Genomic DNA, 13512 nt, shown 5'->3' with positions numbered 1-13512 from the left:
ACAGACAGGGTGTCAGTAGAGAAGTGCAAAGTACAAAGTGCAAATCACAAGATTATATAGACCCTAATACAGAAGCCCTGACCCCACTTTTGGTTTTTTCTCTCATTGGCTGGGGAGTTCTAATTTATCCAGAGCCCAGAAATAAAGAATACTAATCAATAACAGACTCTTTATTGTGTTAGGTACTTAAATGCTAATGAAAAGGTAATAGGAGGAAGACAGGAGACAAAAGTTAAAGCAAAGGAATACCTACAGTTTTTTAGTATATCCCATTCAGCACATAAATGTTTAATAAATGCCTTATTCTTCAGTCATTAATAAGTGCTTGTTGACTTGCTATTGACTCCATACTTTCTGCTTCTACTTGGTAACTCTTCCTTATAGATTGATTTAGGTAATTCAAAACTCATTGTTTTCTTCTTTGCCAAGAAGTTATAATATAATTTTTTAATATGTGATAAAAATTACAGGAAGAGTGGGTTAGTCAGGAATCAATGATTAATGGGGCAGCTAGGTGGTGAATTCAGGAGGACCTGAGTTCGAATCTGGTCTCAGACACTTAACACTTCCTAGCTGTGTGACCCTGGGCAAGTCACTTAACTCCAGCCTCAAGGGGGAAAAAAAAGGAATCAATTAAGTGTCTATCATATAATAATCATTGTACTAGGCACTGAGAATACTGATATAAAAAAAAAGAGAGAGTCCCTACCTAGAAAAAGTTTATAATTGGAGACAATACACAAATGAAAGCTGAGAAGGTGGGGTAGGAGGAGGAATTGAAAAGTCTGAGCTCCTTCCTTAAATAGAGATTCTGGATTCATGACCCCACCTCCCCAGACAAAGGGGAAGAGGGCAGAATACCAAGGCTGATGGTATCTTGAAGGATGATGAGATTTTCCTCACCATTATAATGACTGTGTAGGAGCCACAAAAAGACTAAGAAAACAATAAGAAGTAAGAAAAAGCAAAAAGGGATTTATTAGGCGCTCCAGAGAAAAGGCAATGCTTAACAGACTGTAGAGGAGTGCAAAACAAATTAGAAAACAAGATTCTATGGACCAGAAGCCCCCACTAAACATGGAAGTCTATCCCAGGAACATAAGAATATTAGTAAATAAACTCTTAATTTAAATTTCCCTAGAGAAATGTTATACAAGCAGATATTCTTGGATGAGAGGATTCTATTATGTGACTTCTCAAAGCCATCATCACCTTTAAAAGAAGTACTTAAATGCTAATTAAGAGATGGTAGGAAACAGGAGAGGAAATGTTCATCCAAGACAATTAAACACCTGCAGCTTTTTTTTTTTTTTTTTTTTTTTTTAAAGCTATAGCTCAACTTGTTATTGTAAAGTCTCAAGTCACAATTAAGGTATAGTTTAAGGCCATATTCCCATGAGAGGATATTCACTAGTTAATCCCACACAATCCCTCTTCTTTATTAACCTTTGAAGACCTCATACAATTCTGGATACATCTCCTCAACCAGCTTGTTCTCAGTCTCCAATCCCTCCAGATCTGGCTTGTCCTTTTTCTCCACTGGGAGTCCATCCTTGTCTAACTGGATCTTCCTCTCCAGGTTGTTCAGTCTTTCTATGCTGACCAGTAATGTCTATTACCTTTGTGATAGGCTGTATCTCACAGGGAAAGCAGGCAGGGAGTAGTATGACAAAAACCAAAGAATATGTTTCCATCAGCTGCTTCCAGACCAAGACTACCAAGAGGTAAATGATGAGCACTAGGTCTGGAATGGGACATGGGCCAATTTTCTGATGTCCTTGAAAATTTCCTTCACCACCTGTCCATTATTATCAGCCAATAAGTAGTCTAATACCAATGTATACTGGAGGATTGCTTTTCTGTCTGAGTGGCTTGATCTGCTAATAAATTCAGGGCCTTTGTCGTCTGGCTAGTAATGATTTCCACTATAGCCTGGAGGATAATGAACCTATTCAGTATACAATTTGGGGTTCTGTACCCCCAACTTTCACTGGGGCCATCTATCACCCCAACCATTTGTGTTCCTAGTAACTGGAGTAGATAACTTTTCACAAATAAGATGCCTATTAGGAAAGTCAGCAACAACAGAAATGTTAAAAGAAACAGATAAGATAAGTAGGCCAAATACTCACTTACTTATTTAGGCTATAATGATCACATATTTTCAGGTGGGCAACTATAAGGTCTTCTATTAAACAACTGCCCTGATTATAGATATTTGCTTTAAGAGGAAAAAGCAGGGATATGATTATAATAAAAATTTGGTCCTTAGGTCTCAGCTTGAGAGCACTCACATGACAGGATAAAGAATCATTAGTTAATTGTATGCAGTAAAAATTCCACCTTATAGCCAGTCTCAGGAATAATCAGGTGGGTTCTTATTCAAAGGAACACTGGGAAACTTAGTCAGAAGGATCCCACGTTAAACAGAGGCCAAGGTTGTCCTTCCAACTCTTGCCCAGATACTAACCTCCACTTGTAACAATTCAGGATCACATTCCTCTGAGTAGCTTGTGAAATATTCCTTTCAGATGATGGTTTACTGCCTTGATGATCCATCAGATAATCATATCTGAATTCAAAACTCCAAATAATATCAGCTACAGTCCCAGAAGATTTTATCTCAAATAGCTAGTCTCATTAATCAAAGTATTAGGTGAATTTAGCTCTCAAGGATCACATATCCTACATAAGTATTTACTATAATCTTACAATAACAGGAGATTCATCCTAGAAAGTTCAGATATTTTCATATCTAAGTAAATGGGTTTTAAATTCAACATTACACAAATGATTTTACTTTAAGATGCTCAATAACAAATCTATATTAAAACATATTCAGGTATTAATCATGTTCAAAGGGGCAAAGACATAGACCATTATTCTCAGAATCTCCCTAAACAATGGGAACAACTTAAAAATGACATAATACAATCAATTTAAAACTCACATAATACATATTGTCCTAATTTCACTTTAAAGAACCCTACCAGAGTTAACATTAATCATTTCTTTATCCTAAAAATGTTAATTTAACTTCCTCCAATCAATAAGTCTCTATAAACTTTTCAATATTGTTAAAATTCCTCTAAGCACAATTAATCTCCCCATCCACCAAAACATTCTTAATTGCAAAGTCAATTTTAGAGATTATAAATCGTTCCTAACGGTTCATTCTTGAGGTTCCTCCATAGCCTTTTAACTCTGGTGTTCTCAGCCTCCAGACTGCAATCTCAGCCATCTGTATCATCTGGTAAGATCCTAATCATTATATGGGATAAACTGGGTGAAGGCCTCTCATGGGAATATGGCCTTGAGATTTTATAAGAAGTTGAGCTGTAGCTAAAAAGCTGCAGGTGTTCCATTGTTTTGGATGAACATTTCCCTTCCTGTTTCTCACCACCTCTTAATTAGTATCTAAGGACTTCCTTTAAGAGGTAGATTGGCACATCAAATGCAGAGCTGGATATTAGGAAATCCTAGGTTCAGTTTCCAACTTTGGCATATAATAGTTGTGTGACCCTGAGAACCTAGATTGTGATGTTGATCTGTATTGATAGATTTTTTCCATTGCAAATTCTATTAATGAAATTTCAGGTTAGATCCAAAAAAACAAAAATAATTTACAAAAAAAAATATTAGTATATTTCAGGAAGAAGTTTAAGCTTTGCTATTATTTTAATTTAAAAATTTCAATTGGGATTTTTTTGTCTCCTTGAGGTAAAAAAGAAAAACAAAATCCCTTATATTTTGGTCTTCTTGAGGTTAGTTTTAATCTCACATTTTAAAGTCACTTTCTAAAAGAATTTAGTGTATTTTCTTAGTAATTTTTAATAATGTCACATCTTGAAGGGAATAAATATATAATCCTCCAATTTATTTTAAAATATAGTTTGTTAATTTTGTTTTTTGCACTTCCTAGTGCATTCTTCTTGTTCTTTCTCAAGAGAACTGTTGTTTATCCTCCATTTTTGAAGAGGATCATGACATCAGGGTGGTGATGCTATGACAAGCAAGTGAATTGGATTTGAGTGAGGAGGGGCTGGGCAAGGTCACCTGCCTGACCTTCTTCTCCAAAGCCTGGTGGGCCCAGTGATCATAAACAGATCTAGGTGAGCAGAGATAGCCCTGAATGCAGTGAAAGACCTGGGCCTTTTTAAGCTAAGGTCTTTAACAGGTCTCACTTTGACTAAGTTAACATTCAGTGATTAACCTACTAACTGTAATAACAAAGAATAAAAAGGGAGGGGGAAAAAAGATTCAACAAAAGGAACACATGGAAAGTCTGATATTGGTAGTCTCCCTTCTGCAAAGAGGGCAAGGTTCTTTTCATCTCTTCTTTGATTCAGATTTAGTCATTATAATTTCTCAGTATTGTTCTAATTGTTTTGTTGTTCTTTCCATTTACATTGTAATCACTGCATATATTGTTTTCCTGGTTCCATTTACTTCAGTTTGTTTCTTATCATAGTCTTTTGCTTCACAGCTCAGCACAGTGATAGTCATGTTAATTAGTTTCATTCAATTAGTTGAGCCATTCCCCAATCAATGGAGGATTTCTCATTCTTTGTTACAACAAAAAAAGCTTGTTATAATTTAGTGTAGGAAAAAATTTCTAGAAGCTAAAAAGTAGGAATATGAGACTTTTTCACATTTCCCCTCAAAAAGTAATGTTGCAGAGTTGTCTTCCAATTTCCCACTTAATTTTTAAAGTAATAATTTCACTTGAGTATTTCTCTTGACAGAAAATTTTCCTTAGATTCGACAGCCTTTTTTATGTCTCATTTGTTCTCACAACCCTATGAGATAGGCCAGGAAATTTGGCCCCATTTTGCAGTTTGGCTATGTAATGAAACATATAGGATATTTTGATTTACCAAGATTGTACAATCAGTACATTTAGAGCTGGGATTCAACACCTTTTGCTAAATATGACCCGGCTAAATTTTATCTCTGAGGGAGTATCTCCAATAGCACTAGTTTCTGGACTCCAAAGTCAACACATTTTATGTGAACTCCTTTAAATTTACCTTTTCTCCATATCACAGAATGCTGAACTAAGTGCTTATCTGACTTCTAGTCCCCTCCTTCCTAAGCTCCCATGACTGGATCCATTACAATGAGTTACCTGTAATTATCTGTAATTAATGTCATAGCCATACTTATAGTATTACTGCCTTCATAGTGAAGATCTTAAACTTAAGCTTCTCAATAATCCATCTTCCCCACCAGATTTATTGCTCATATTTCCTGGCCTTCTGATCCCTTGATACCAAGGGCTCATCTCCCCCTATTGCCTAATCTGGTGACCAAAACCTAGTTTTCAAGCCCACATAGACATCAATATACATCAAGTACCTTTCTGTTTAAAGAAAAAAGGGTATATACACCTGGGGAATGAGGATACTGGATTGATACAAATATGGTCAATCTTGAATGAACTTTTTTTTTTTTCAAAGGTATACATTGAAAATAATTATTCACTGGTTATTCTGAATATTTCTTTAATGATGAGAAACCCTTGGAACTCATCCAAACTTCCTCACTTTGTTTTAGCACAAAATCTCTATGGGGAGATTCTAATGTGCGGAGGGAGGGGGTTTTAATCTTTTTTTTTGGAATGAGGAAACCCCAAAACTCTGGAAAAAATCCTTAAAAAAGAAAACCTCAGGGAGGGGACTCTATCCTAAGCACAAACAATTTTCATCTTTGTTATCTGGCTCTGTCCAGAAACCTATTGAATTCAATTCAAATTCTAACCCAGCCAGGAGACAACCTGGGACTCCATCCACAGCCCCCTTAAACTAAATCTCTCATTATAAAAAAACCAAGTTGGAGTCCTCTCTTTGCAGAGGTCCCAAACATGGCAGCCTTACGCCTTCCATGTCAAAGGATTTCTGTCCACTGGACCCCTCGTTCCGGTGCCTTTTATCTCTACCTTTAACTTTACTAACTAGACTTTACTTCCAAAGCCCATAATAAACCTCTTTTATCAATCTAGGTTTTCGGGTCTGTAAATTCCTTTACAGGGGACTCTTGTGCTGCTACTAGACCTCATTTAACTCTGTATCTTTGCACAGAATCCAAAGGGGTTGCAGGGGAGTTCTATTTGACTCCCTGTACCTCGAACCTGCCACTAGACCTTAATTAACCCTAATTTCATTTAGTTACTCCTTATCTAGATCTCATCATCTTGACATTATGTGGGTATTGATGGAGCATGTAGTCCATTCCATTGATTATCCCTCAGGTTCATTCTATGACTAGCTCACATCCTTTTCTGGCCATACAACATTTTGATACCTCATTGGTTCTTCTGTATAATTATTTGCAGGAAATGTGCTACAGCCTGCTTGTGTCTGCCACCTTGAATTGGCTCAATTTAAAAGTTTCAGATGTCAATTTTTAAAGACATTCAAGTAGCACTTGAATTATATGTAAATACGATGAGCTTTTGTTTTAGAGAAGTCTGAGGTCACTGAAAGGCTGCATTCCAAATTGATTTTGGAATGAGTTCATTGTCCATATATATGTAGTCAAGATGGGTGTACTGATGGATCAGTTCCTATCCAAATGAGCATCATAGGTATAGGAACATCAATAGGTATTCTGTATGCACTTGGTAATCAGCACTATGTCAGTAAATCCTTCTTTAATTCTCGGTGGCCATGACAGGAGCAAAAACCTTTGGCAAATGTCTTCTTTTCTGTAATAATCAGAGGGTCTAAGTTTTTTCTGAATTCAAGAAATCTTATATGATTCCAACCTCTGCATTGGGGGGGAACCCCAAATCTTTAAGGCAGCAGTTTCTGTATCATAGATATCCCTGAGATCTTTCCTGGGTTCTTCTCTACTGTCTCATTTGGTGATACCATTAGCTCACAAGGAAATTATCTCCATGCAAATTATTTCACGTTCATAGTCTCTCTCCTAACTGCTTACCAGACATCTTAAATTCAAATCCAAAACAGAATTGTTTTTTTTTTTTTAGTTTTTTTTCTTTTATTAAATTATTAACTTATCTCTCCATCAGTCCCAGGTTCTAGCCACGTATAGCCATCAATTAGCTATGTGACTTTTATCAAGTCTTTTTACGCTTTATGCTTGAGACTTTTTGTCAAAAGGAAATATCACATGCCCTCCTTCGTAGTGTTGTTACAAGGATAATTTAAAAAATTCAAGAGTGCCATATGAAGGTGCCTTTATTTTAGGGCTATCTGTATTTATAAAGAGAATATGCTCATGTTAGGGTAATTAATGAGCATGCCAGTCCAATAAATACAAATGATATTCTATCCTCATATACAATCTATGCAAAATTTGAATATGGCCTTTAAAAGTAACATAAGCATCTATTTAGCACCTACTCTATCCCAGGTATTGTGTTAGGCACTAGAGATACAAATGCAAAACTGTAAGTTTCTTTTCAAAGGGCCTATATCTGCTGAGAGACTATACACACACAAAATTAATACAATGTGGGGAAAAGATAAAAATGAATGTTCATTGAAAGAAATGTCTTAAACAAGTTTTCAATATAACATTTCAAGATTCTAATGAGGTATGTTTATGTACTCAAGCTAATAAAGACCTTGACAGTAGATAACTTCAAAAGTAAAAGAGAGCTTAGAAAGAAAGGAAGCAAAAAACTGTCTTAAGATTGGGAAGTTGCAGGATATATATTTAAGTACTGAGGATACAAAGAAAGGCAGAAAAAATGCATTCCTGTCCCTAAAGAGCTCTTGGGTCTAATGGAGGAGACAACATTTAGATAACTATGTATAATCTCACATGAAGCACACTGGAAAGAAGCCCTGAATTTAACTGGCAAAATCCCAACTCTCATTTACTGCCTGTGTAATAATCTCACTAAGCTGGGGCCTAGTTTCCTTATCTGTAAAATAAGGGACTTGGCTTAAAATGTTAGAATATATGATCTGAAATGAAGATAAAGTCTTGTAAACTACTCATAAAAGGCTCAAGGCTGATAATGATATAAACAAAGTTGAATGATTTATCTTAATAAACAGGAACTGACAAATTATTGTGATTTCTTTCCAATAAAAGTCTAAGTAAATGTCAAATTAAGATAACAGCTCAATTGCCCATTGTTAAAAAGGCCTTACTTAACCCTCCCTGCTTCAATTCTGCATCTCTCCCGCCTTCTTAAGCAATCTTCCTGGGACCTTCCTTTAATTTTCACATCTGTTCTTTCCTCTCATTAAATCTAGATCTTTTGCAACCTGACTTTCCACCCAGTCATTCAGTTGCAATTATCACCAGTTACTAAGGATCTCTTTGCATTTTCTACTCTAATTGTATTTCCTCACTCCTCCATTTCTGTAATTTCCTAGTTTCATCTATAGCTCTCACCTATTCTCTTTCTTAGGTATTGATAACATTGCAATTCTCCTGGTTCTTTTCCAACCTCTGACCACTGCTTCTTCCCTCATGTCATGCTCACTGACCACAAGTGTTACCCAGAAGTCTACCCTGGGCTCTTTTTCCCCTCTTCACTATCTCATTTGATGTCATTAGCACATGGGTTTATCATATATATGAAGTCTAATTCTTTAGACATCTTAAAATCAGTCTGTCCAAAATGGAATTCATTATCTTTGGATTTTTTTTTTTGTTGTTGTTGTTTTTTGTTAAGTCCTGGCTTTCAGGTGGTTCAATGACTTAAATTCTCTCTCCTGATCCACTTTCTTGGTCAGTTGTTAACACTTGTCATTACAAAAATATTTTTCTTCTATTTTTTTACAGCGCATTGAATTTTATTTTAGTATTTCTTGATGTCTCATGGAGTCATTCGCTTCTATTTGGTAAATTCTAATTGTGTTAACTATAACCCTAGTACAGGTTCTTGTCACATCCACAGACTATTATAATATCTCTCTGGTTGGTCCTTTTCCCAGGCCTTTTGCACTCCAATCCATCTTCCACTCTATGATAGGTCTATGTGTCTGAACCATGTTATCCTCCACTCAATCTCCAGTGACTGTATTGCCTCTAAAATCATTGGCTTTCAAAGCTGACCACTTGACTCCTCCCTAAGATTCCAGTCCTCCTCTTAGATTCTCCTTTTCCACATACTTGGTGAAATATCAACCTTGGTCTTCTTGCTGTTCCTCACTCATGAGACTCCAATCCTTTTCTCTGGCTGACTTCATGACCACATTTTTCCCCTTCTCACCTGTCTTCTTCCTTAAGAATCACTTTGTATTCCGCCTTCCACAGGAAACATTAGCAATAGCTAATGCATTCCATTGGAGATCACTTTCTATTTTGGAGTGCATGGGTGTTCAGGAAGACTAGAACCTCTGGCCCAGAGTTCACTGGGCTCTTTTTAGGGTTGTTCACCTACCTTTGGTGACCAGCCGGCACTAGCAGCTCCAAAAAGTGTGCATGTGCAGCAGCCACACAAGAATAAAACCACCTTGGCACAAGAGCTAACCAGGCTGAGGGTGATTGCTAGCTGAGTTGGGGACATCCCCACTAGGCTTGTGGAAATTCCCAGGGAATAGGCAGGTAAGAACAATTTGTTCCAGCAGCCCGAAGGCTCCCAAAGCAGGCACTGGAACGTAGTCAGACGTCAGAGGTTCTTCTCTGAATCCACGACTATCCTAACTTTTGACTTGCTGCTGCACTTGGATAATATTGGAATACAATGATAATTGAGGGCAACTCTCTCACTTAAATCCAAAGCACGAGTCAAGACATTACCCCAAGAAGGCATTGGCTCTCTGAACGCCATTACCTTCCACTTAGATTGCCTGCATCTTGTGGGTAGAATTTCTTGCATGCTGTTTCTCCCTTTACAAAATGAACTTATTGAGGGCAAGGATTCTTTTTGTCTTACTGTGTATCCTTGATGTTTTAGCATAGGATCCAGATGGACAAAGATGGGGCAACTTCAGACTAGACTGTATCTTGGAAACTTGCAAGGTTTCTTAGAAATGAACTGAACTGTATTTTTAAAATTTTTCTTAATATTATAGTCAATACACCACAATTCTTTTTGCCTTGGGCCATAAAGCCTACTCCTGTCTTTTGAAATGAAGACACAACAGTTTTGAATGGACTAATGGGCAGTGCTGATGGTATTATCGTCCTTCCTTTTCCTCCTCCTCCTCCTTCTCCCTGGGCCCATGAAGGTGGGGCTGAGGGAAGAGGGTCAGGAATTGGAAAATTCCCCAAAAGCAACCCCAGCTTTGCACATAAAAAGAACTAAACTTCTTCTCAATGGAAGAGTAATCAATAAATTCCTTAAAACAATAATGCATGAGGTAAACCAACAAAACGCTAAGAATTTCTCCAACTTAAGTCCACGTGGTTTATTTCCCTCCTTAGCTTCAGCCACTTGTTTGAACTCTTTCTGTTCTAACTATAGTAACTTAGCCTTTTCTTTCTCTACTTCAACCTGTAATTTAACCTGCAAGTCTAGTAATTCTTTTTTAATTGTTTGTTGTTCTATTTTCAACTCAACTTCTAGTTGTCGAATTTTATACTCTATACTGTCATACAAACACATTAGCTCTAGGTTGCTCCCTCTCCGAGCTATATTTAATGGGTGTGGGGGTAGCCTTCCTGGAGCTTGATTACAAGCTTCCTGCTATTCTTCAGTGGTGATCTTTGTTAAAAGATCTTCCATCTGGCTCTTTAACCTATTTATATAAGCATTATGTTCAGCTGTATCTTTGAGCCCAATCCCAGAGTTACCTGGATCCATATTGCCTCTCTGCCTTCCCTCCTAGGCGACGTTTCTACTGGATCTTTCAGATTTCAGACTCTTAATTCAGAATATTAAATATTAATTTTCAAAACCTGCTAATTTCTGATGCCCCACGTTCAGGCGCCATTTGTAACATGCCCTCCTAGCTGTTACTATTACAGTCTGTCCTAGACCCAACAGAGTACCTCTGACCACTGACCTCTGCAGTGTCAACTCTACCCGGCTCGCCTCCTCTGAGGCCTTCAAAGGCCATGATTTCTTGAATAGTAGTTTAATAACCAATAGCTCACTCAAGAACAGCCACGTGTAATCTTTCTCCTGTTGTGCTGTGCCCGCCCATTTAAAGGACCTTTACAATTCCCTTCTCTTGTTTTGCGGGAACTGCATCCTTACAGAAACTTGTATCTAAATTGCTTGCTGATAAAGAAACCCTTACATTTTCCCAGTGAGGCTGATACATGTGAATAATACAAATCATATCACTGGTAAAATTTGGAAGAATTGAAACAAAAATGCTATGGAAAAACTAGTGGGGAAAAGGGTATAGTAGGTTAGTGAAGGTGACACCTACATATATAGTGGCACAGAAGGAATTAATTAGGTGTATCCATAGGAAAGGAGGTCATGAAATAAGTTAAGAATCAGTCTGAGGACTACATTTGATATGAAGAGTATTGAGTCTGTCAGAAGGTTGTATTTAAAATCTAGTATGAAAAGTAAATAGGGTAAGTTATGTATGTGAAAAAATTGCGAACAAAATTAATGAAGGGAACAGCCAGTTATGAAATCCCAAGTCCATATTAACCATGGACATTTCTTGGATGGTAATAACTGATGCCAAGAAACACACATTTATTCTTCTCTTTGTCCTAGACTACCTTAAAAAAAAGTTACTCTATTTTTTGAAAATTCTATTTACAATGTAAACTCTGAGACCTTGGTAGCAATCAAGCATGCTTCATTTTACAGATGAAGAAACGGAGGCACAGAGAGATTTGTGTCTCAGGCAGGATTTGAATCTAGACTTTCAATTCCAATTCTGTGAAGGCTTGATGCCTTCTAGAGGAAAAGAAAAATAACTTATTTATGTGGTCACTAACATGTATCTGGATCTTTGTATTCACTCATTCCTCCAATAGGTAGATATGCTATGTTATCAAAAACAAAATAGATGTCCAGATCTAGCACTGAATAGGCACACACAACATAAAGCATTTCCACTTTAATGCAGTGACCACTAGTCTTTCAAGTCCATATTTTAAAATCATCACAAAAGGACATAGTCCTTAAACTAAATACTGAAAGATTTGTAATTTAGAAGACCCTCACCTCTAAGTAAATGAAGTTACTTATATTGTTCTCATAAAATAAAGTTGTAAAAAAAATGTAGATCAAAAGGAAACAAGTTAAAGAATTCAAAAGAAAAAAAAAAGAAAAACTAATTAGTATGAAATTAGCTTTTATTTTTACCTTAAAATAAATGTGCTTAACACTTTTTTCCAAAATCAAAACTTAAGAACATTTAGAAAGAGTTGGAAGCACTTTATTTTCCTTTGAAATTCTAATAATGTAAACATCACATTGTAATTTCCCTCTCTACAAATCCCTCCCCCCATGCTTTTGTGTAAAACCATTTTTCTTCCAACTTTTCCTCACTTGTCAGTTATAAGAGATCTGCTATGCCCCAGGGTGCATGGAACTTGGATGGGTAGGGACTCAAATCCCCAGAGACAAACAAAATGCAGTGACTTGGGCTTGGGAGAAAATCTTTTCAATATACGGCCGGTCATTTGTTTATATAAAATTCTTATAGAGAAGATTTAGTAAAGTTAATAGTTGTCTGCCACTTGGCTCTCTTGAAATTTCTGAAAGGTTTGTGGATATCTAAGCCTACCAGGCAGCTCCATGCTATAACAGAATTAGAAGGGCTCAGTCACCTCTGAGCACTAGGCCAGTGCTACCTGCTCACCACAGGGAGGTTTTAAAGTTGAATTTCAATTTCAGTAGATACTTCAGATTTACCTGAGCAATGTCATAGACAATGTATCTGGAGAGAGAGTTAAGGAGACTAAGGCTGGCTTTCAATGGCTGAATGCCCACGATCCCATTATTATCTTGTTTACTTTCCCCCTGAACAGTGCACATGTGCTTTCCAAAGCTGCTGAGCTTTACAAAGCCAAGATGAACCAAGAATGGCTTCAGAAAGTAGGAACCCCCAGGAGTCCCAGGAAGAGCTGCAGTATCAGCTGTACTTCCCCCCCTCCTCCTGCACCCCTGCTTTGAGCCTATGTGGAGCCCCGATTCAGAGATGGGGCCCATCATTTCAGCTACTACCTATGAGGGAGGCAAATCAGGTGATCAGAAAGAGTTAAAACCCCCAAAGGAAGCAGCATATATAAGCCAAATCAGCTCCAAACTACCACCTTGAGCACTAACACAATTCTAATCCTAATGGAGACAGCCTGAACCCAACAACCCTGGGAACTCCAGGCCACTGGCTTTGGAGTGTCCTGGCCAGTCTCCCTCAGTCACCAAGCAACTGAAGACCTAGAGAGAAAATTCTTGCCATGCAAGTTGTTGGTAGCATCAATTGCCCCAACACTATCAATTTATATGGTTTACAGCAGAAGTAGCATTAAGCTGCTTTATCATTGTTCCCTAAGGACCATTCATTTGGCTTGTAGCTGAACCTTATGTTGTCTCTCCTCATTTGAATGTGATAAAGAGTTATTTCTTCTTTTCACTTTTGACGATAATAACAACTATGCCATATACAC

At 37.2% G+C, this 13512-nt stretch overlaps 1 protein-coding gene across 1 annotated transcript in view; it reads right to left on the bottom strand.

Annotated features, from left to right (window-relative positions):
- Positions 1 to 12256: 12256 nt before the first annotated feature.
- The window catches only part of PARP1 (poly(ADP-ribose) polymerase 1), a 44893-nt gene continuing 43637 nt past the window's right edge, over positions 12257 to 13512 (bottom strand). Inside the window, exon 23 of the mRNA XM_074262604.1 lies at positions 12257 to 12782. Coding sequence (XP_074118705.1) covers positions 12701 to 12782 — 82 coding nt within the window. The 3' untranslated portion in view covers positions 12257 to 12700. The remainder of the gene's footprint in view (positions 12783 to 13512) is intronic.

The sequence above is a fragment of the Sminthopsis crassicaudata genome, chromosome 4, assembly GCF_048593235.1.
Source record: "Sminthopsis crassicaudata isolate SCR6 chromosome 4, ASM4859323v1, whole genome shotgun sequence".
Classification (NCBI taxonomy): Eukaryota; Metazoa; Chordata; class Mammalia; order Dasyuromorphia; family Dasyuridae; genus Sminthopsis; species Sminthopsis crassicaudata.
The sequence above is the reverse complement of the archived record's forward strand: the minus strand, read 5'-3'. Positions and strand labels throughout refer to the sequence as shown.